The following is a 21736-nucleotide window of genomic DNA, read 5'->3' as shown; positions in this document are numbered from 1 at the left end:
GACAACAAACATACTCAATTATGAGAAACAATTCCTGGTTTTCTAGTTTTATGATGGTGAATGGTCCAAATGACACAGTTACAGATTAGCTAGCTGTGCTAAAAAAATATTTTGAATTTTTTATTACAAGGGGAGTTTTGAAGAAAAGATAAAATTAACCAAACATCTACTTTTAAGAAACCAGAGAATTAATAGAAGGATATAACAAAAATACAGAAACTAGTAAGGTAGGAAAAGGGGAATCTAAAATAAAGCCAACGGGCCTTCCCGGTGGCGCAGTGGTTGAGCGCTGGGTTGTGAAGCTGCCCGCAGCCTCTGCAGCGCCAGTTCGATCCCCGGCTGCTCCCCGGCCACCGGAGGAGGGTCCCACGTGGCGCATAGACCTCTCCTGCCGCCTGCTGCTCCCCTCAGCAGTGTACTTCGGTCCTTCTGCCTGCTCTGCTCCCCGCTCTGGCTCTGGCGAGTTCTCTCACCCTCCCGCGCTTCTGACTGTACCCAGTACTTGTATAAATAACTAAATAAATATTAAAAAAAAAATAAAATAAAGCCAAGAGTTAATTCTTTTTTTTCCTTTTTTTTATTTATACAAGAACCAGGGTACAGGCCAGCTGTGTAGGAGGATGAGATGATTCACCAGAGACAGAGCAGGGAAAAGAACAGGAAGACTGACGATATACACTGCTGAGGGGAGCAGCGGGCAAGACAGCTGCGCCATGTGGGTTTCTCCCTGGCTGGCCGGGATTGAACCCATGCTGCAGAGGCTGTGGACAGCTTCACAGTGCTGCACTCAACCGCCTGCGCCACCAGTGAGGCCTAATTCTTTTTTTTTAAGTTGAAATACTGTCCCTCCTGAAGTCTCATGAAAAGCAGTAATTTTTAAAAATATAAACCCATACCAACATATGAGGAGTCAACAGAGATTTCAAAAAATTTCTGAATTGGGAGAGCAAAGGGACCTAGTAACTGACATACCAAGGCAGAAAACTGACCAAAGGAGTCAAGAATATACACTGGAGAAAGTATCTTCAACAAACGGACTTGGGAAAACTAGACAGTCATATGTAAAAGAATAATATTAGTCCATTATCTCACATCAAACATAAAATTTAAATCAAATGCATTAAAGACTTAGATGAAGACCTGAAACCTTAAAATATATAGAAGGAAACAGTCAAAATACTCTACAATATTGTCTTCAGACGTGTCTTTGGGGATTCACTGTAATGGCAAGAAAAGCAAAAGCAAAAATAAGCAAATGGGACTGCACCAAACAAAAAACATCTGCAGAGCAAAATGAGTATCACTGAAACAAAAAGACACCCTCTGAATGAGGGTAAATACTTGTATATCAAACATCCCATAAGGGGCTAGCACCCAAGATGTACAAAGAACTCAAACAATTCAACTAAAGAAACAACATAATAAAAAATGGGCAGAAGAGCTAGAGACACTTCCTCAAAAAACATATAGCCAGCCAATGGGCACAAGAACAAATGTTAATCTTCACTCAGCATCAGGGAAATGCAAACAAAAGCCACAATGAGATACCACCTCAAACCATGAGAGTGGCCCACAAAAAAAGAAGACCAGAAGTGTTGGCGTGTTGGCAGAGTATAGAGAAAAAGGAGCTACTGTACACTAGTGGTGGGTATGTAGACTAGTTCAGCTCCTATGGAAAGCAGTATGAAAGTTTCTCAAAACATTAAAAATATATCTACCATATGCCAGCAAACTCCTAGGTATCTACCCAAAGAATGTAAAAATTAAAAATATTTGCACTCTTATGTTCACTGCAGCACTGTGTACAATAGCCAAACTATAGAAACAAATTAAATGTCCAACAACAGATGAGTGAATTAAGAAAATGTGGCACATATATACAACAAAATACTACTCAGCAATTTAAAAAAAGATGGAAGTCTCCATTTGCAACAACAGGGTGGAATTAGAGGGGTTTATGTTAAGCAACTAAGTCAGAAGGAGCAAGACAAACAGATTTCTTTCACATATGGATTCTAAAAAAAACAAAACAAAGGAACAGTTAAATCTAAAGCAAAACAAACCCTAGAAATCTGACTAAAAAATGAGGCAAAGAGAAGGGAAGTGGAGGGAGTGAGGATCAAGACAGAGCAAAGGCCGAATAGACTATGGTGGAATATTATGGGTGCTTTGGCAGTGAGTGTGGTATAGTAACATACATCTGCAGAGGTGTGAACCTGTACCTCTATATCATACAGTGTTGTAAAAGTGTTATATCTCAATTAAAAAAAATACAAATAAAAAGGGGAAGGATGGGGAAACCTAGCAGAAGAAAACAAAGGAAAAGGCAAGAACAGGAATCCTAGGCAATGAGGAGGCCATCAGCAAAGACCAATAGAAATGGGATAAGAGACTACTGTCTCCATATTCTGTTTCCACATGTTAGTATTTTACCATTGTGAATGTAAATACAGGACTTAAAAACAATACGATTATATTATTTATACTATATTATATATTTATATTATGTTATATTATATTATGTTATGTTATGTTATTGTATTATAGACTAGTCTACCTTAGACTAGTCCAACGCCTATGGAAAGTGGTATGGAAGTTTCTCAAAGCATTAATATATATATGTAATATAAAAGATTAATATAAAAATCATATGTAATATTATTATATTATTACTTAAAATAATATGATTATATAAATATAACATGACCCTTAACAAAAACTACAATTTATCTGGTACTCAAGTAAAAAAATACTAATCTGAGGAACACCCATGTGTACTAAAAAACATGGGTGACATATTCAGGGACTGTATCTTACTCTTCAAGAATCTGTATTATCTCTTATACTTTCATCATTCTTTAAGTAAGTATGCTCCAATCCCTAAAGGGAATAAATAATTCTCTTCACAAATTTCTGCTTTTCACACCTTTATACACACACACACACACACACATATTTACATATATCTCCTACAAATTTTTTTAAATAATTAACTCAAATATCATACCCTTGGTTAAAGCATAAAGGAACCATAATTCTTAGTTATAATTCAATTTTTAGAGTCATTTTATTTATTTATTTATTTATTTAATAATAAATTTTATTTTTATATTCCCCATACAATTGCAACCCCCTTATTTTGACCCCAATCCCTCCCCTACCCACCCCCCACTTCCTATAGAGTGTCTCTGGTTCATAGTTGTTTGTTGATTTTGATTTTCACTTTCTTATAGTTATTCATTTTCCTGGTCCCTTATTTAAGTTTTCTAGATTCCTGCTATGAGTGAGACCATCAGGTATTTTTCTTTTTCTTTCTGGCTTATTTCGCTAAGCATGATCCCTTCCAGCACCATTCATTTTGCTGCAAATTGCATGTGTTTATCTTTTTTGAATGCTGAGTAATATTCCATGGTGTATATGCACCACATCTTCTTAATCCAGTCATCTATTTTTGGGCATTTGGGTTGTTTCCAAAGCTTAGCTATTGTAAACAGTGCTGCTATAAACATAGGGGTGAAGGTGCTCTTTGGAGTTGATGTTTCTGTGTCCTTTGGGTAAATACCTAGGAGTGGAACTGCTGGATCATATGGAAGCTCTATGTCTAGTAGGTCAAGAAATCTCCACACAGCTCTCCATAGTGGTTGGACCAGTTTGCACTCCCACCAATAGTGCAGGAGAGTTCCTTTTTCTCCACAACCTAGCCAACATTTGTTGTTGCTAGTTTTTTTAATATGTGCCATTTTCACTGGAATTTTTACAGTCATTTTAAATGGCTAGACTAGGCAGGATAAAAGTGATCAATATGATTCAATTTTCCTATACAATTTTCTGTCATTTCCAGTTTAAATAGAAAAATAGACCTGGCTCAGTACTTGTAATAGCAACTTTAAGTCACCTAAATCATCAGAAAGTGGGAAAGTACTATAGTTTATTCCTTATAGTACACCAAGCAAGTCCTAGCATAATCCCAAACACACAGTATATGCTCAGATGACACTTGTTTAATGAGTGTATTAATGAAAACTCCAGGATAACATCACTTTCATCAAGATTTGAAAATACAAATTATTTAACAAAACCTACCTGCTACTGTGAGCTTGGCTGTTCTGCTGACAATAGTTCCAAGACTCTCAACAGTGGCCACACACTGGTAATAACCTTCATCAGGTTTATTGTGTTTGGAATGTACCACATTGCTGATAAATAAAGATCCATCTGAGAGAAGTTGGCGTCGATCATCAGACACTAAATTTAAAAAAGTTCCATCTTTTTTCCATTCAATTTTTGGAGAAGGCTCAGAATACGCCGAACAGTTTAATATAACAGAAAAGCCTCTAACTGAGAGTGTATCCACTGGTTCCACCAGAAAATAAAATGGAGTGAATGTTCGAATGCTGGCTCCTATAAAAATAATAATAAAAAAAGAACAAAGTTAAGCAAAACTTTCTTCTATGTTCTTTGGGTATGATATACATATATAGTCATTTCACAAGGAATTTACCTTTTACTAGAAAAACAAAACTTGACTCATTCAGAACATTAGGAAAAAAGACCCTCCCAAGATTAAAAAAAAAAAAAAACACTTTCTTAGATGATATGAATCTTTAATAAAGGTTTTCTTTCTGGCCTTACAGTGAAATTTATAAATATTTAAAATTATTGTATCCAAAGTGAACTTTTTTATAAAACATAGGTAGAAAACTGAAATGACTCTAAGGTACCTTTTCTATGTTTATCAGTTATATTTCTTTCATAAATTCAATATATATACACACTACATTTTTTAATGGATTAGTCATCTTATTGATTTAAAAGCAATCTTTGGGTTTAATGTCTCACAAATATTATTTTATCTCTTTTGACTGATTTTTATAAGGAAATAAATTTGACTACATAAAATTCAATTTGCTACATTTAAAAATGTTTTCTTTATCTCATGGTTATAAAAAAAGCTAGCCTTTCATGTGTTAGTATTTTTTGTAGTTTCATTTTCCACATAGACTCTTCACCCAGAAATCATTTTGATGTAAAGCGCACAGACAGATCAGCTTAATTTTTCCCAAGCCTTTGGCCAATTCTTCGAACACGGGAAGAATGTAATTTGAAGAAAACATCTGCTATATTCTCAGCCAAAAAGTTTTACAACCTAAAAGTTTGCCCCTTCTCATCAACTACCCCATGAACAAGTAAATTTGAAATCAAATTTCTTTGTGTGAATAATCGGAGAAACTTAGTACAATAAATGAAACAGGCCTTGTTTTTCAAAAAGATCTACACATTAATTTAGTTATAATTTATTTACATTATCAACCTAAGGATGACACTACTTCTTTGCTAAACAATTAAAGAATGGTTCTAAATAAATATGAAACAGCGGTGGAGGGAAAGCAGCTCATGGATAAGCAGTACATGGGTATGTCTAAGTGGAAGTGCATCATATGGGGCAAGGCCTTCTTGTCTGACAGCACTCTCAGTAAGTATGGACTCAGCATAAAAGGTGCCGTTCTGGGACTAAAACACCAGGATGCTGGTGAAGAACCATCTCATGGCAACTGCATATGTGCAGTCCATTGCTGTGTCTGATCAAGATAGTTTTGTGATGCGTACAGCCTCGGGGAACAGTATTCCTTTTTCAGCTGGTCTTTGTGATTTCCAGCAGTAAGAGGCAGTGGACACAAAGCCCTTCTAGCATCCCACTCAGTGAGGACCGAGGCCCACAGCCCAACAGCACTCATATCTGGAGGCACCGACACCCACCTAGTCATTCCTCCCAATATGTGGAGATTAAGAATTATGATGCTGCTCTCTGAACAATCACTTATCCCCATCGACTTCTTACTTCCAGTTCAAAAAGGAAGCAGCTTCTCTTCTTCCATTTTGCCATCATTTGAACTTTGGCAAGTGGGGATCTACAGTTCCAACAGGAAAGAATAGGGATAGACTTCCACTAGCTAAAGATGAAGCTCATTTACTACACCTCAAGACAAAGGTCCTGAGTACATTATTTAGAACTGTATCTCCCCATGTGGTCATTGGATAGCCTATTCTGCAGCTTCTCTGTTTTCTATCTGCTGAACTATGAACATGACAACACAAGCCTCCAAACAGTTTCCAAGATGCCAGTGTTTCTTTGCTCTTCCTTTCAGATTCTGTTTTCTGAAGATTCAATAAAGCTCTTTATGGCATCAAATCTAGTTTCTCTATATATCATCTGACTGTTGCAAGGAAGCATCAAGTACCCGTATACTTTCCAGCCTCAGTCAGGGATAGTGGAGTCCATGCATCTTTTGGCAGTCAGTCCACATGGGAATCACCTCACTGCGTCAGGTACCACTGCAGGGATCTATGTGTAAATCCTGAAACCTCTAAAGCTTCACTGCACAGTGCCTGTTCACAAGCTCCCTGTGACTGCTCTGGCCATCACCTCCAATACCAACAACCTCATGATTGCTCATTCTGATCAGCAGGTGTTTGAGTACAGCAACACAGACAAACAGTATAAAGAGTGAAGTCAGGGGCCTCCCTGGTGGCGCAAAGGGTTAAGTACCACACTATGAAGCAATCCACAGCCTCTGCAGCAGGAGTTCGATCCCCAGCCAGCCAGGGAGCAACCCACATGGCACAGCAGACCTCTCCTGACTCGCCCGCTGCTCCCCTCAGCAGTGTACTTTGGTCAAACTGCCTGTTCTTTTCCCCACTCTGTCTCTGGTGAATCCCCTCACTCTCACCCCCACCCCTTGCCTCTGTGGCCTGTACCCCAGCTCTTGTATGCATAAATAAATATTAAAAAAAAAAGAGAGTGAAGCCAGACCATCCAAAAACAGGGTTTCATTCCTTTTGGCTCCAAAGGGATATTCCCATCATACACACCAATTTTCATCCCAAGAGACCCAAAGCACATCCTTCTCCTGATGCCTTATGTTCTGAATCACTGACAAGTCATTGCCTCTTCCTAATGACAATCCACTTCTTCCAACAAATGAGTCATATGACATCAGGAGATGCACAGACCAACAAACATTTAAGATATATAAGCCTCTACTTTCATGGATCTTTGGATGAAAGAACCCTGGTAGCAGAACAGTCCCTGGATGCCATCATCACTCAGCTCCCACCTCCCATCAAAAAGAAGAAATTTGGGACTCAAAAAAGAGCACTGTTCTTGAACCATCTACCCTGTCCTTTTTCACAAATTATGATAATAAAACAAAGTTATTTTTAAAGAGAGAGAAAGAGAAAGAGAGCGAGCGAGAGCGCATGCGCACTAACTCAGAACTAGAAAAGACACACCTCAAAACATTAAAAAAATAACTACATGGGGCCTCCCCTGGTGTTGCAGGCAGTTGAGCGCTGCTCTGGGAAGCTGCCCGCAGCTTCTGCAGCGCCGGTTCGATCATGGCTGGCCGGTGAGGGTCCCACATGGTGTGGCAGACCTCTCCTGTCATGCCTGCTGCTCCCCTCAGCAGTGTATTTCGTCAGTCTGCCTGTTCTGTTCCCCGCTCTGTCTCAAGTGAATCCTCTCACCCTCCCAAGCATCTGGCCTGTACCCTGGTTCTTGTATAAAAATAAATCTTTAAAAAGTAATAATAATAACTACATCAAAATATCATTAAAAAGCAAAGACAAGATTAGGGGGAATTATATCACAAATAACAAATAATTTAGAAGTTTACACTACTCAATAGAAAAATGGGTAAGACTGGGTTTCAACAAAACTTTATTTACAAGAACAGGCAGCAGAATGGATGTGATCCATTCACTGTATTTTACTGATCCTTGCCTCAAAAATATTTAGCCAGTAAAATATGAGTGAGTTGCATTTCATGTGATATGGAATGAGTTCTGTGAAAACTGGACAATGCAGACAACTCTAATTTATATAATTTCTATGCATATTATTGCACTCAGCATTGAGAATGGTAGGAAAGAGTATACTAGCTTGTTAGTATAGGTTATTGTGAGGAAAAGAATGAAGAAAGAGTGGGTGGGTCAGGGAGGACAAAAATCCCAGGCACATATAAAATAATTTCATACTATAATCAGTTTGTGTGTATCATTCATTTATAAATATTATACATATGGTAGATGTGAGTGTATGTTTACACATGCACGAACACCTGAAGGAATAAATACTAAAAATTAGCCACCAAAATGGGGATAATCTCAGGGTAGCAAGGTTTCAGTCTATTTTAACAACTTCTCTCAACATTTGGTGTTATCTGAATATCTTATGTAAAAAAATAGTTTTGTTCACTTAATCATAAATAGTTATTTTCATCTACATGAGTTACATATATGTGTGTATAAGTATATATATATACATATATATGTGTGTGTGTGTGTGTGTATATATATATATATATATATATATATATATATATATAGAGAGAGAGAGAGAGAGAGAGAGAGAGAGAGACTCCACAGGATGGGGATAATAGGAACTCTGTGGCATACTCATATTCTGAGCTTGAAAGATTATCAAAGTACATATAAATAGAAAATATTCACCTCTTAAAATATGTAGAGCAGACTCTGCTTATATTAAAATATACATATACATGTACACACATATACATATTCATATTTAAATGTAATTACTGGAAAAAGTCTAGAAAAATCAACACTGGTGTTTTTCTGGAGAGAGGAGTGAAGTTGAGCTGCTTAAGGAGAATGTGCAAGGAGAAGCCTTCTACCTTCATGGATTCCTATACTATTTATTTTCAAAAATATGAACTACTTGTGCATTTTTTCCTTTAATTAATAAAATTATTGCTGGTGGCAAACAATCCTTTGTTAGGAACAGAAAATTATTTTTAAAAGACCTATCACCATTTTCTTTACCACTTTCCTTTTGTCACAGTAGTAGAGTTATCACTCACTCACTCGGGCTACTTTTACATAGATTGTCCTTTACTTCTCACCAGGGTCCTGATTTCCCACCTACTTAAGTTTGCTTAATTTTAGTTTACTGTGACCAGAGTTACTGGACAAATTATTCTGAATTACGCTTAATGATCCTGTCTGATCTCTTCTATATTCCCAGGTCTCTGCAAATTTCTCACTTCTTAATAGAACAACTCTCACTTCTTGATAGACTATTCCTCACTTTGCGATAGACTATTTCACACTTTCTGTTATTTCACACTTTCTGATAGAATTCCATCTTATGAAAGGAATATATCAACAGGGAACTTATATCAGTTTTAAGCCCCTAAATATCAACAAATCTTGTCACTCACTGCATACCTTGTATGGTGAATAATTCTAAATTTTATTGTACCCAGTTTGTTTACGCCCTGCACAGGCAATTCTTCCAAAGACTGAATCTATAACCTTTCATAACTCCTTTTGTGGGGTTTACAAGTAAGATAAGTGGGCTAGTTATATAGGTGATTTTCATTGTCCTATCTACAAATACATATATACTCATATATACATACACTTTGAAAAACTTTATGGTACACAAGCATACCATAAAAAATGAATTTCAACTCCTTATCACAATTGATTCTGAAATTATTTTTCAGGATCATAATGTCCTAATAGGGAAGTTCAACTGGTTTGAATGTATAGCCTCTATCTTCCCAACCATTTCCCCTGAATGAAGGCTATCTGAATTCCTTTATCCAATAAATATTTATTATAGTAAGAGTGCTTTTCTTTTCTTCAATGTTCAGCCTTCTACCCTGTCAAAAACAGCCATAATGTGAAAAAAACTTGGAGAAAGTGAAGTCACTCACACATGGCTTTGAATCCTAGTTATATAACAGGGGGTACCCCAAAAAAGGGGAGGTTCCAGGTTACCTGCCCCACCCAAGGGAGGGTGGAGCTGAGCAGGGAGGAGAAGGAGCTGGAGGCAAATTGGAGAAGAAAGGAAGCAGGATGGAGAGCAAGAAGGTAACCTGAAGGAGGCACATGGAGCAAAAAGACATGTGAAGAAACTGTGCTTGCTTCTTGGTCCTGGACTGGGTGAAACAAATGTGGGTGAGAGATCCACGGTGAGGTTAACAATGGCTTTTATCTTGATTTTGATTTTGCTCTTTTTCTCCCAGACTTGTCTGGCTGTTTCTGGCCCTTTTCTATGGGTCCCCACAGGAAGGTACTTTAGACTTGGGGCAGGTTTTGTGGCCTTGCTTTGGGCCAATTCTGTTTGGCTGGATTTTTACCCATGAGGAGATGGGTAACTTTGGGTGTTTGATTGAGAAACTATATTCTTTGTCTTTTCTGTATTGTTCACTAATTGTATTAAAGTTCCTTTCCATTAAAGTTCTTATATGTTTTGTCTTAATGTGGCAGATGGCAGAACCTATTTAGAACAGGCAGGTTTGGGCGTTCTGGGGTGCCCCCTCCCTGCCCTGTAACAGTTATGCCACTATGTTCCCTCATTTCTATATCTAAAATTTTGTCCCCATAAAATAGTAAAAAATGGTCTTCCTTTCAAAGACATTTCTGCGAAGATGAGTTTGTGTAAAGCACATACCCATTGCTTGGACAGATAATAGATCCCTAATAAACAGTAACTAATCATAGTTTCAAATGCCTATAATATTTCTCTGAAAATTGCTAACATCTAGCAGCTTAGTCTTCACCAATCACATTTTAGAAATTGCTAGTATTAAATAACAATGACCTTAATTTTTACTTTTAATTATATTTTTGCCAAGTGTAAAATAATATTACAAGATTTTAAAACTCAAATTTGTCCATTTTTCTTCTCTGCATAATCTTTCAAACATTCCCCATTATAACTAAAATAAAATCATTAGCATGACCTTCAAAAACTGGTACAGTCTCTGGTTCCTGCCTCTCTCCAACCTTATCTTACTTCACACTCACTTCTCAGTCAGTAAGTTCTGGTCTCCATATTCAGTTTCTTGAACAAGCCATGATTTTGACCATTCTGAAGTCTTTGCATTTGTTGCTCCCTCTGCCTGGACACTCGCTCTGCACCCATTTTCTGTTACAGGGCTACCTTCTTATTATCTTTCATATTTTAACCTACTGTCACTCTTCCAAAAGAGGTGTTCTCTGACAACTACTCCTAGATGCTCTTCAAAGAATTTGAACTTCTCTGTGTTTGTAAGGTCTATCTTCCCTAGAAGGGCAGACTACAAGAGACTATTAAAATCTAATCAATTAGATTATTACAATGACCATGTAGCCTTGGTTTGCCATGTAGCCTTGGTTTGTTTTGTGTTTTACTTGTCTGTGTCCTTTGGGGATCTTCAAGTAGGAAAGGTAGTTGGGTTAAGATAAAATTAAGTGTTAGAGATTCTTAGTCACTTTGCATTACATCAAATCTCCACTATTTTTTCTAAGATCAGCCTCAATCTCAAAAATTGTATAAGCAGAGAAGTGGTAATCTGTCCATTGTAAAAATGTTTAAAGTGACATAAACAATTAAAACTAGTATTTTATTGTAATTCCTATATGATCTGCAAGAAGACTTGGTATAATCTAATAACCTGCAGCAATACTACAAATGTTCTGAATAGCTACCTGGAAATTTTCTAGAACAATTCTTAGGAAAAGTATGTTAACAATTGCATCAGTCAACAAGATTAGCAATTATTTATAATTCAGCTCTAAATAGAGGAAAAATGTGAACTGGTCACTTTTAATTCTGCTATATGAAAAAAGGTTAGAATTTTCATGTTAACCTTCATGTAAACAACTTGATAAGCAACTAGGTATAACACATTTCACCAAATACGTGATGCAAAGTATTTCAGAACTTTTAAAATAGGAGTATTTTCCATTTGCACTTTTGCATAGTATCCTAATGAAAATATGGGCTCAATGATAACATAATGTCAGAATTAACCAAAAGGCACAATCAAAAGATCTGACTTAGGACTGACACTGTTTTACATGTAATTCATTTACCACCATTTTAGAAATATCTTTAGGAAATGTTCATTAATTCAGAAAATGCACATAAAGATTTCAACTAACTAATCTTTGATAATTAAGTGGTGTACTTTTCTACTATGACCAATAATAGTACTTTACTGGTATTCTGAGTGGAAGATGCCTTATCACAGTAAAATGCCAACTTATTTATACATACTAGAGCTGGGGTGAAGGCTAGAGGTTTGGGGGCTGAGAGACAGAGTGGGGAGCAGAACAGGCAGACTGACTAAAATACACTGCTGAGGGGAGCAGTGGGCAAGACAGGAGAGGTCTGCTGTGCCATGTGGATTAGCTGCGTGGCTGGGGATCAAACTCATGCTGCAAACACATGCTGCAGAGGCTGCCTATAGCTTCACAGTGTTGAGACCTAATCCCTTGCACCACCAGGGAGACCCCTTCCAACTTATTTTTAAATAGATTCTTTGCTTTGCAAAACTTCATTAAGTACTTAAATCATCTACAGCTATTTTGTTTTAATATAAAAATGGGTAGTTAACTAATTTAAAGTTTAAATAACTGAAGTAGATAAACTACATTCATTAATTTCAAGTGCCCTTTATTTTGTATGCTAATATTTTATCTTACTGTTATAATTATATAGACTTTTGTGAGAGAGAGGTATTTGTGGGTTTTACAAAGAGAACCTAGTCTACTGTAGCTCTCAATCTTCTGCATGTTTTTTTTTTAAATCATAATGACAATCTTTCATTAACCCATTGCCATTGTCAGAGTCACTGGGTTTTCTCATCCATTTCATGATAGTACCAAGAGGAGAGGACCCTTGAAATCAAATTGTCCTGGAAATCTAGTTCATCTTGCTGGTTTATAACATTACCATAGAAGGGATAAAGCAAGAGAATGAGGGCAAGATATCAAACATACTTAATTCTAGTTTTCCTAACATGGTATACTTCCTATAAGAGTACTTTCTATAAAAAAATATTTATCTACTTATTTATTTATGCATAGAACTGGGGTGCACACGAGAAGTATGTGGTGGGGGTGAGAGGATTCACTAGAGACAGAGGGGGGAGCAGAACAGGCAGATGTACTGAAATATACTGCTAAGGGGAGCAGGAGGTGAGACAGGAGAGGTCTGCTGTGCCACATGAGGGTTAGCTCCCAGGCCCCAGCAATGATAGCGTGATAGCACTAAAGCTTACCCCCACGCCACCAGGAAGGCCCCTTATAAGGACACTTCTAAGACAAAACAGAAATTAAAGGACCTAAAGTTATAGTTAATTATTGCTAAACAGTTTCTAAGTTCCAGGTATGGTTCCAGTGCTTCATCTGCATTAATTCTTCCAATCCTCCAACCCTGGTGATAGGATCATTATGCCCAATTTACAGTGAGAAAATTGAGCCACAAAGAGAATAAATAACTTGTACAAAGTCATGAAGTTAGCTATGAAAAAAGACAAGACTTGGAACCAAGAAAGTCTGGCTTCTCTGTGCCCAAGATCACAATGACTACCTTTGCACAAGCCCATGCAGGAGCAACTTAGCAACATTAACTCCACTGAGAATTCCAAATATGACTAAATTAAGATCTGCACTAAGTATAAAATACATGCCCGGTGAGAAGACATCTTAGCAAACAGAACATAAAACATCCCATTAATAATTTGTATATTGTTGTTTTGGATATATCTGTGTAAATAAAGTATAGATAAAAATTAATTCTACCTGCTTCATTTTTCTAATGTGGTACCTAGGAAATTTTAAATTGTGTATGTGGCTTGCACTATATTTCTATTGAATAGTTGGCACTGGACCTTGCTACCCTTCATCAATGTTTTAAGACAAACAACAAGTTCCTTCTAAAGGAAAAAAGGCCCTTTTTGTAAAGGGTAAAAGATAATAAATCATGACAGGTGATATGAAGATTAAAGCAAAGCTGTCTCTGTCAAATGCAAACCAATGGCCTTCCATCAAAACAGCAAAAAGTAAAGAAATTAAAGCAACTATTTTCATCACCTCTTTAACACCTTTTCAGAAATGCCTGTTTGGAAGCTAAATTTTTTACAAACTTTTAATTAAAAATTATAATAATTCAATATTGGTAAATGCTCAGACGATTGGGTTTCTGGAAAAAGGATAGTCACAAAATTTCAGAGTGTCACCCACAAGTCAATTACAAGGAGGAAATGTAACTTAATAGTGGACAAATTTGGTATTCACCTCTTAACCATGTAATCAAACACAACTGTACCAGTACTAAGAAAACCTGACATCATCTATGTCCTGATGAGATACAGTAGGAAGCATGTAATTTTCTTGTTAAAAGTGTACAACCTAAATCTAAGTATGAAGAAATACACAAATCCAGAATGTGAAACATTCTAAGACAACTGTAGCTTCAAAAAGGGCAATGCCATCATAAACAAAGGCAAGAGGATTGCTCTAAATGCAAACACTATAAAGAGACAAAAACAAATGTGTGAATGAACTACAAATAACGTTTAGGAAATTGGGTGAATTTAAATTTTGAGTATACCAGATAATAATGAATTAATTCTAATTTTCTTAGATGTGATTAAAGGTGTTGTTATAAAGACTGTCCTTATCACTAGATACTTTTGCAATAGTAAAACATGTTGATTGTCTACGCAATTATAACATACCAAAAACTATGCAACATGCTCTTAAGCATAGACTCAAGAAAACTGAGTCTATAATTATAATTAATTATATAACCCAGGAAAGTTATAATTTACAGAAAAATAATTTCTTTGGCCTAAAAAAGTAGGTATCTGTTAGGTCTTTAGTTTTCCACTGATTCTTTAGGCTACCCCATATCATTCCCATATATATATATATGGGAATATATATATATATATGCCTATGCTAGTTAAAACGTCTGGTGTTTGCAATAAAAAAAAAAAATGGAAACTCTGGGTATATAAAATTTTTATAGATTTAAAAGCACATTTTCAGGGCCTCCCCTGGTGGCGTAAGCGGTTGAGCGCAGCACTGTGAAGCTGTCCACAGCCTCTGCAACGCAGGTTCGATCCTGACTAGCTGGCGAGAATCCCACATGGCGCAGCGGACCTCTCCTATCTGGCCCCTGCTACTCCCCTCAGCAGTGTGTTTTGGTCAGTCTTCCTGTTTTGTTCCCTGCTCTGTCTCTGGTGATTCTTCTCATCCTCCCGCACATCTGACCTGTACCCCAGTTCTTGTATGCATGAATAAATAAATCTTTTTAAAAAAGCACATTTTCATATAATTAAAGCATAAGAAATAAAGTGATAGCTTTTTAAGAAAGTGTTCCAACTATTAATGCCTATTTAAGAAAATATAAACAATTGAATAGCAATCTGTATTTTAGCTATCTGAGGAGGAATTTTTCCAATTTTAGGATCTAAGTATATAACTTTATAACATACAGTATAAACCTATCTTTTCTTAATAAGAACATAATTTTTTGAAGCTAAATATCATTTCTTACTGCTATTTCTAAAGGATACCTCTAACAGCCCTTATTACCACAGCTTTATTCAGAGTAACTAGGTAAACTAAAACTAAGATTAGTTTTAAGGCAGTGTAAGAGGCAGAGTAAGAGGTGCTGAATAATAATCTAATTACCACAGATTGCCTGGTTCAAAAAGGTTTATTACATTATTAGAGAGTAGTATTTCAAGAACTTAAGTCAGTAACAGTAATATCAAAGATTTCTGGACTGTAGGTTCTCTTTAAAATAATTTATACATTAATTCTTTCAAAAAGATTACTAAGGATATACTTTGAATAAGAACAAAACAATTTCTATTTTATTGTTTAATTTCTCATGCCTCATAAACCTGCTCCCATCCTCAAAATATAATATAAGCGGGCCTCCCTGGTGGCGCAAGGGATTAAGCACCGCACTATGAAGCAATCTGAAACCTCTGCAGCAAGAGTTCGATTCCCAGCCAGCAAGGGAGAAACCTATATGGCGAGCAGATCTCTTCTGTCTCACCCGCTGCTCCTCTCGGCAGTGCATTTCGATCAATCTGCCTGTTCTGTTCCTCACTCTGTCTCTGGTGGATCCTCTCACCCCCCCCCCACCCTGCATCTCTGACCTGTACCACCGCTCTTGTATGCATAAATAAATAAATCTTTAGGGCCTCATCGGTGGCGCAGCAGTTGAGCACTGGGTTGCAAAGCTGCCCACAGCCTCTGCAGTGCCGGTTCAAACCCCGGCTGCTCCCCAGCCACCATAGGAGGGTCCCGCATGGCACGCAGACCTCTCCTTCCACCCGCTGCTCCCCTCAGCAGTGTACTTCGGTCCTTCTGCCTGCTCTGCTCCCCACTCTGGCTCTGGTGAATTCCCTCACCCTCCTGTGCTTTTGACTGTACCCAGTACATGTATAAATAAATAAATCTTTGAAAAAAAATATATATATAAGCTAGATGAGAGCAAAAACTTTCCCTGGCATACAATGGTGGCTGCTCCCTGAGTATTTGCCAGCCAGTAAATAGCAGACTGCTTCCAAAGGAACAGCAAGTGCAAAAGCCTAGAAATAGATGGTAGTGGAGGAGCAAGTAAGGCAAGAAATCTGAACTGAGTAGGCAGGGCCAAGATTATGAGGATTTTTATGCACTAAGAAGTTTGGCAAAGGTTTTAAGATGAGACATGAAGATCTCAATTACTTTTTATTAACAGGATAATTCTTGCTCCCAGAACAAGACCAGAGATAAGCAAAATAAAAGGATGGAAAACAATCCTACAAGAAAACAGAACCCCAGAATACGTAGGGACAGCCATACTGACAGCAGAATAGAATTTCAGTTAAAAAAGGTAACAAGAAACACAGATGGACACTATATGGTGATTAAAGAATCAATATATCAGGAAGACATGACACTCATCAATATATACACAGCAAACAAAATACATAAGGCACTGTATTATCAAATTTGAAACAGACATTGGTAATAACACAATAGTAGAAGGAAGCATCAACATCTCACTTTCACCACTGCACAGAAGAACCAGACAGAAATTCAACAGGGAAAGAATAGTATTAATAATAGTATTAAAATTAAAAGAAATAGTATTAAAATAGTATTAAAAAGAATATACACTGGAGAAAGGAAAAGCTTTTCAATAAATAGTTTTGGGGAAACTGGAAAGTTACATGCAAATGAATGAAACTAGATCACCACCTCACGCCTTACCAAGAAAAAGTAACTCAAAATAAAGTAAGACTCATATGAAGGTAAGACCCTAAACCAAAAGTAACTGAAGAAAGCATAGGCAAAACACTCCACAACATTGGCTTCAGTGATATCTTTTTGGACTCATCTACAATGGCAATACAAACAAACATAAATAGAAGTAAATGGGACTATATCAAACAAAATCTTCTGAATGAAAGAAACTATAATCAAAACAAAAAGACAACCTACTGAGTGTGAGGAAATATTTGCACATCAAGGGGCGAATATCCAAGATACAAATAACTCATGCAACTCAACAAAAAGAAAAAAAAAAACCCAATCAAAAATAATGAGCAGAAGAGCTAAACAGATACTTCCACAAAGACGTACAGATGGATAACAGGAACATGAAAAAATATCCATCATCACTTATCAGGTAAATATAAATCAAAGCCACATCCCACACCTGTGAAAATGGCCCATAATCAAAAGACCAAAAACAACAAGTGCTGAGGAGGATTTAGAGAAAAAGAAACCCTCACACACTGTTGGTGGAAACGTAGACCAGTTCAATTCCTATGGAAAACAGTATGGAGATACCTCAAAAATATTAAAAAATAGATCTTCCTTATGACCCAGGTTTCCATTCTTACGTATACACCAGAAAATGCAAAAGCCCTAATTTGAAGGAATATATGCACTCCTACATTCATTGAGGCACTATTTTCAATAGCCAGATTTCACCAGACATTAAAATTATCCAGAATAATGGAAGATTTGAAAGCATGGAAAGACTTTAAAACAAAACCTAAAGTTTTTAATGAGCAAAAGTGAATAAAATTATACAGAAACAAATAAAATGTAGTAGCCCAGGCCTTGAAAGAACAGCAATTTTTATGAAATTATTTCACATTTTTGAAAACTTTTTTTTTAATTATTCTTCAGTAATTAGCTATGTTTTAGAGAGCTGATGTTACCCTAAATATCACTAAAAGAGTACTTTTCTTATAAGGGAAACAAGCATTACATATTTTATTCAAGTGTACCACCATATGTCTATAAATTGTTACCAAGTTATAGAGTAAAGCTAAAATAAAAATTCTAAGTAAAGATGCATTAATTCTTGAACACAGAAAACAAATAGCACATGAATAATTTATTGAACACTTTTGCTGTCAGTAGCTTTACCAACAGAACTAATATTTATGAAATCCCATAGGACACTCTAACAACTTAAACATATGCAAAAAAATACAAGATGAAGACTCTTAATAATGACTCATATAATACCAAAGCTATTTTCTGCAAACAACACTGTGCATGCACAAGTTCTCAAATGCAAAATAAATAGATGCTTAGAAAAATGTGAGTCTCATAGGCCTGTATAGAGGGTTCTAGAATTCTTCAATTCAATTATATATTCACTAATAAATATAAACTGAATTCAAAAGCTGGTGTAATTCAACCCTGCATACATAAGCTGTCACAATAAGTCACAAATTCATATTTCATGCATTGAGCTCTTAATCACTTGATAACACATTTCTGATGTGAAATAATCTTGGGATGGGGTATGAGAAAAAAGGTGGAAATCTCTGAAATCCAGAAGTTAACAACATCTTGATAAGACTTCATTTCCAGAATACTCACAATGGAGTCCAATAAATATAACAACCAAGCAGTTGTACATGCATTTGTTGAAGTAAAATACTTTTCCATGCTAGAACTGCACATGATTTTCACATACATGTAGAAATAATTACTAAAATGAAATAAAAAATAGTCCTTAATTATTTTAAAACTCAACCTCATTCATAAGAGAAATGCAAATTAAAACTACACTGAAATACAACTTGCAAAATTCCAGTTGTTTAACAACATACTCTGAAAGCAAAGTATAAAGAAAAAGGTTGACAGGAATCCAAAATGCTTGTACTATCAGTCTGCAAACAACCATGATGTTCTTCAATGGGGGATACACTGAACAAACAATGGTATACTAAAACAATGAGGTACTATGCAGCTGCAAATAGGACTACAAAACAATTTTATACTCTACCATGAAGTAAACTCAAGAATAAATTAAGTGGGGGCCTCCCTGGTGGTGCAAGGAGTTAAGCACTGCACTATGAAGCAATCCACAGCTTCTGCAGCACAAGTTCGATCCCCGGCCAGCCAGAGAGCAACCCACATGGCGCAGCAGACCTCTTCTGACTCACCCGCTGCTCCCCTCAGCAGTGTATTTCAGTCAACCTGCCTGTTCTGTTCCCCACTCTATCTCTGGTGAATCCTCTCACCCCCCACAACTCTGGCCTGTACCCCAGTTCTTGTATGCATAAATAAATAAACCTTAAAAAAAAAAGAATAAATTAAGTGAAAAACACAAATCAAGGGTGGAGCAAACTGGGTGTATATGTTAATCCAAGATAGGTGGTATAATACATATATACACATTTTTTAAATACATATAGGTAGAGAAAATATGACTAGAGGAAACAGATTAAAGATAGGAGTCTCTGATTAGAACTTGCTCATAGCTTTGAAATTTTTAAAATTTAAAAAATTTAAAACTCCCTAAAAATTGAAAGCAGAAATGAAACAAATCTAATTTCCAGTTGATATAACCACACACAGAGGAATAGGTCCAAGATATTTTAAGAATACAGTAATAAGGCCTCCCCTGTGGTGCAGGCGGTTGAGTGCCTAGCTGTGAAGCTGTCCACAGCCTCTGCAGCGCGAGTTCGATTCCTGGCCAGCCAGGAAGATACCCACATGGCGCGGCAGACCTCTCCTGTCTTGTCCGCTGCTCCCCTCAGCAGTGCTTTCAGTTCATCTGCCTGTTCTGCTCCCCGCTCTGTCTCTGGAGAATCCTCTCACCCTCCCGCGCATCTGGCCTGTACCTCAGTTCTTGTATAAATAAATAAATGAATCTTTTTAAAAAATTATGACAGTAACTAAACTATTAATCTACACAGGGGAATATACCTTAAGGACCAAAAAAATTGCAAAAAAAAAGTTTTTATCTGCTTAATAATGATTTCTTTTGCGGTTACCATGAGATTGGGGTGGGGGTGAGCACAAAAAGCAAATGGATGATTTTACTGAGATCATGAAGAACAGGATTCTCAGCATGGGAGAAAAAGCAATATACAGACATGTAAAATCAACAAGAGTTAAGTAAAAGCCAAGCATCCTTCAATTTTAATTACAAGTATCTATATGAATTTGTATTTTATTTATTAAAAAAATATGTATTTCCTATTTCACATCACTGAAAAAGCCTAGTAAGCAATGGTCAATCCAGGAGTAATGAATACTTGCCATACCCAGATTTTCGTCCTAAATACCATGTCCCCTCAAAAGAATCTTCAAAAAAACCTGATTAATCGCAAATCTGCAATTCAAACATGAGATAAATCTTGAAGAACCTGTCATACCAGAAAACAAAAAGCTGTAAGTAACTACCAGGGTCATCCCAAAAAACTTAAGGACCAGTAATAACAGTATAGTAAATTGAAACATTCAAATATTTTGAATTCATTGCTTTACAATAACCTCAAGGAAAAAAAAGAACACTAATTGGTCACCTTTAGAGAATGTTAAGAATCATATCATTAAGTATTATTCAAATCAAACTTCCTCATATAAAATTATTGATGAAAGTAGAAAGAAGTCTGTCATAAATAATGAACAAAAAATACAGTATCACCATTTTGTAACCTGTAATGAATTAACAGATGCTAATAAACATCAATGGCCCTGAGTCAGCAATTTTTTTATTAAAAGGGACAGATAGTAAATATGTTAAACTATGCAGGCTATATGCAGTTTCAATCACATATTCCCCTATGTTTTTTAACTTTTTTAAAAAACATTAAAAATCTGAATACCAACATAAGCTCATGGGATGTACAAAAATAGGCTACATTCTTGATGTGACCACAGATCATAGTTTGCCAAACCCTGGTGGCAAACAGCAAAGAAGAAACAGAATCAATCACTAATTATATGCTTTTTTTTTTTTTAAAGATTTATTTATTTATTTATACAAGCACTGGGTACAGTCAGAAGCACGGGAGGGTGAGAGAATTCACCAGAGCCAGAGTGGGGAACAGAGCAGGCAGAAGGACCGAAGTACACTGCTGAGGGGAGCAGCGGGCGGCAGGAGAGGTCTGCGTGCCATGTGGGACCCTCCTCCGGTGGCCTGGGAGCAGCCAGGGATCGAACTGTCGCTGCAGAGGCTGCGGGCAGCTTCCCAACCCAGTGCTCAACCCCTGTGCCACCGGGGAGGCCCTAATTATATGCTTTTTTGATGAAAGCATTCACCATCAATACCAATCTGATAGTTTCACCAAACAAAACAAAATCCTAAAAGGGAACAGTCTCTAAATACAATTATCAATTAAGAAAAATAAAACAAAATAAAAGGGATATAATAATATGGTAAGAGACACCAGAGGGGTACATCAACATCTCAAATGAGAGGAAAATTCTTTAGGACAAATGACCCAGTGAAGGTAGGGAGGGGATTAGTATAGTTTAAAAAAAAACTTAAAATACATGCCAATCAATTATGTAGAACTTGATTCATAAAAAACAAAACTTTAAAAATAATTATTGTATACAATATACATAAAGCATAACAGCCAAAGATAAAATTAGAAACATGGAAACAACTCAA

General features: G+C 36.5%; 1 protein-coding gene and 1 pseudogene across 5 annotated transcripts in view; one reads left to right on the top strand and one right to left on the bottom strand.

The window, feature by feature from the left end:
* The window catches only part of NEO1 (neogenin 1), a 180746-nt gene that overhangs the window by 116898 nt on the left and 42112 nt on the right, over positions 1-21736 (bottom strand). For all 5 annotated transcript variants that reach the window (XM_054688657.1, XM_037502890.2, XM_037502892.2 and 2 more), the window contains exon 2: positions 4084-4401. In XM_054688657.1, coding sequence (XP_054544632.1) covers positions 4084-4401 — 318 coding nt within the window. The remainder of the gene's footprint in view (positions 1-4083; positions 4402-21736) is intronic.
* LOC119239507 (U3 small nucleolar RNA-associated protein 4 homolog) lies at positions 5350-6509 on the top strand (annotated as a pseudogene).

The sequence above is a fragment of the Talpa occidentalis genome, unplaced genomic scaffold, assembly GCF_014898055.3.
Source record: "Talpa occidentalis isolate TD23 unplaced genomic scaffold, MPIMG_talOcc4v2.1 talOcc4.11, whole genome shotgun sequence".
Taxonomy (NCBI): Eukaryota; Metazoa; Chordata; class Mammalia; order Eulipotyphla; family Talpidae; genus Talpa; species Talpa occidentalis.
Note: the sequence above shows the minus strand (reverse complement) of the source record. Positions and strands in the feature narration are given on the sequence as shown.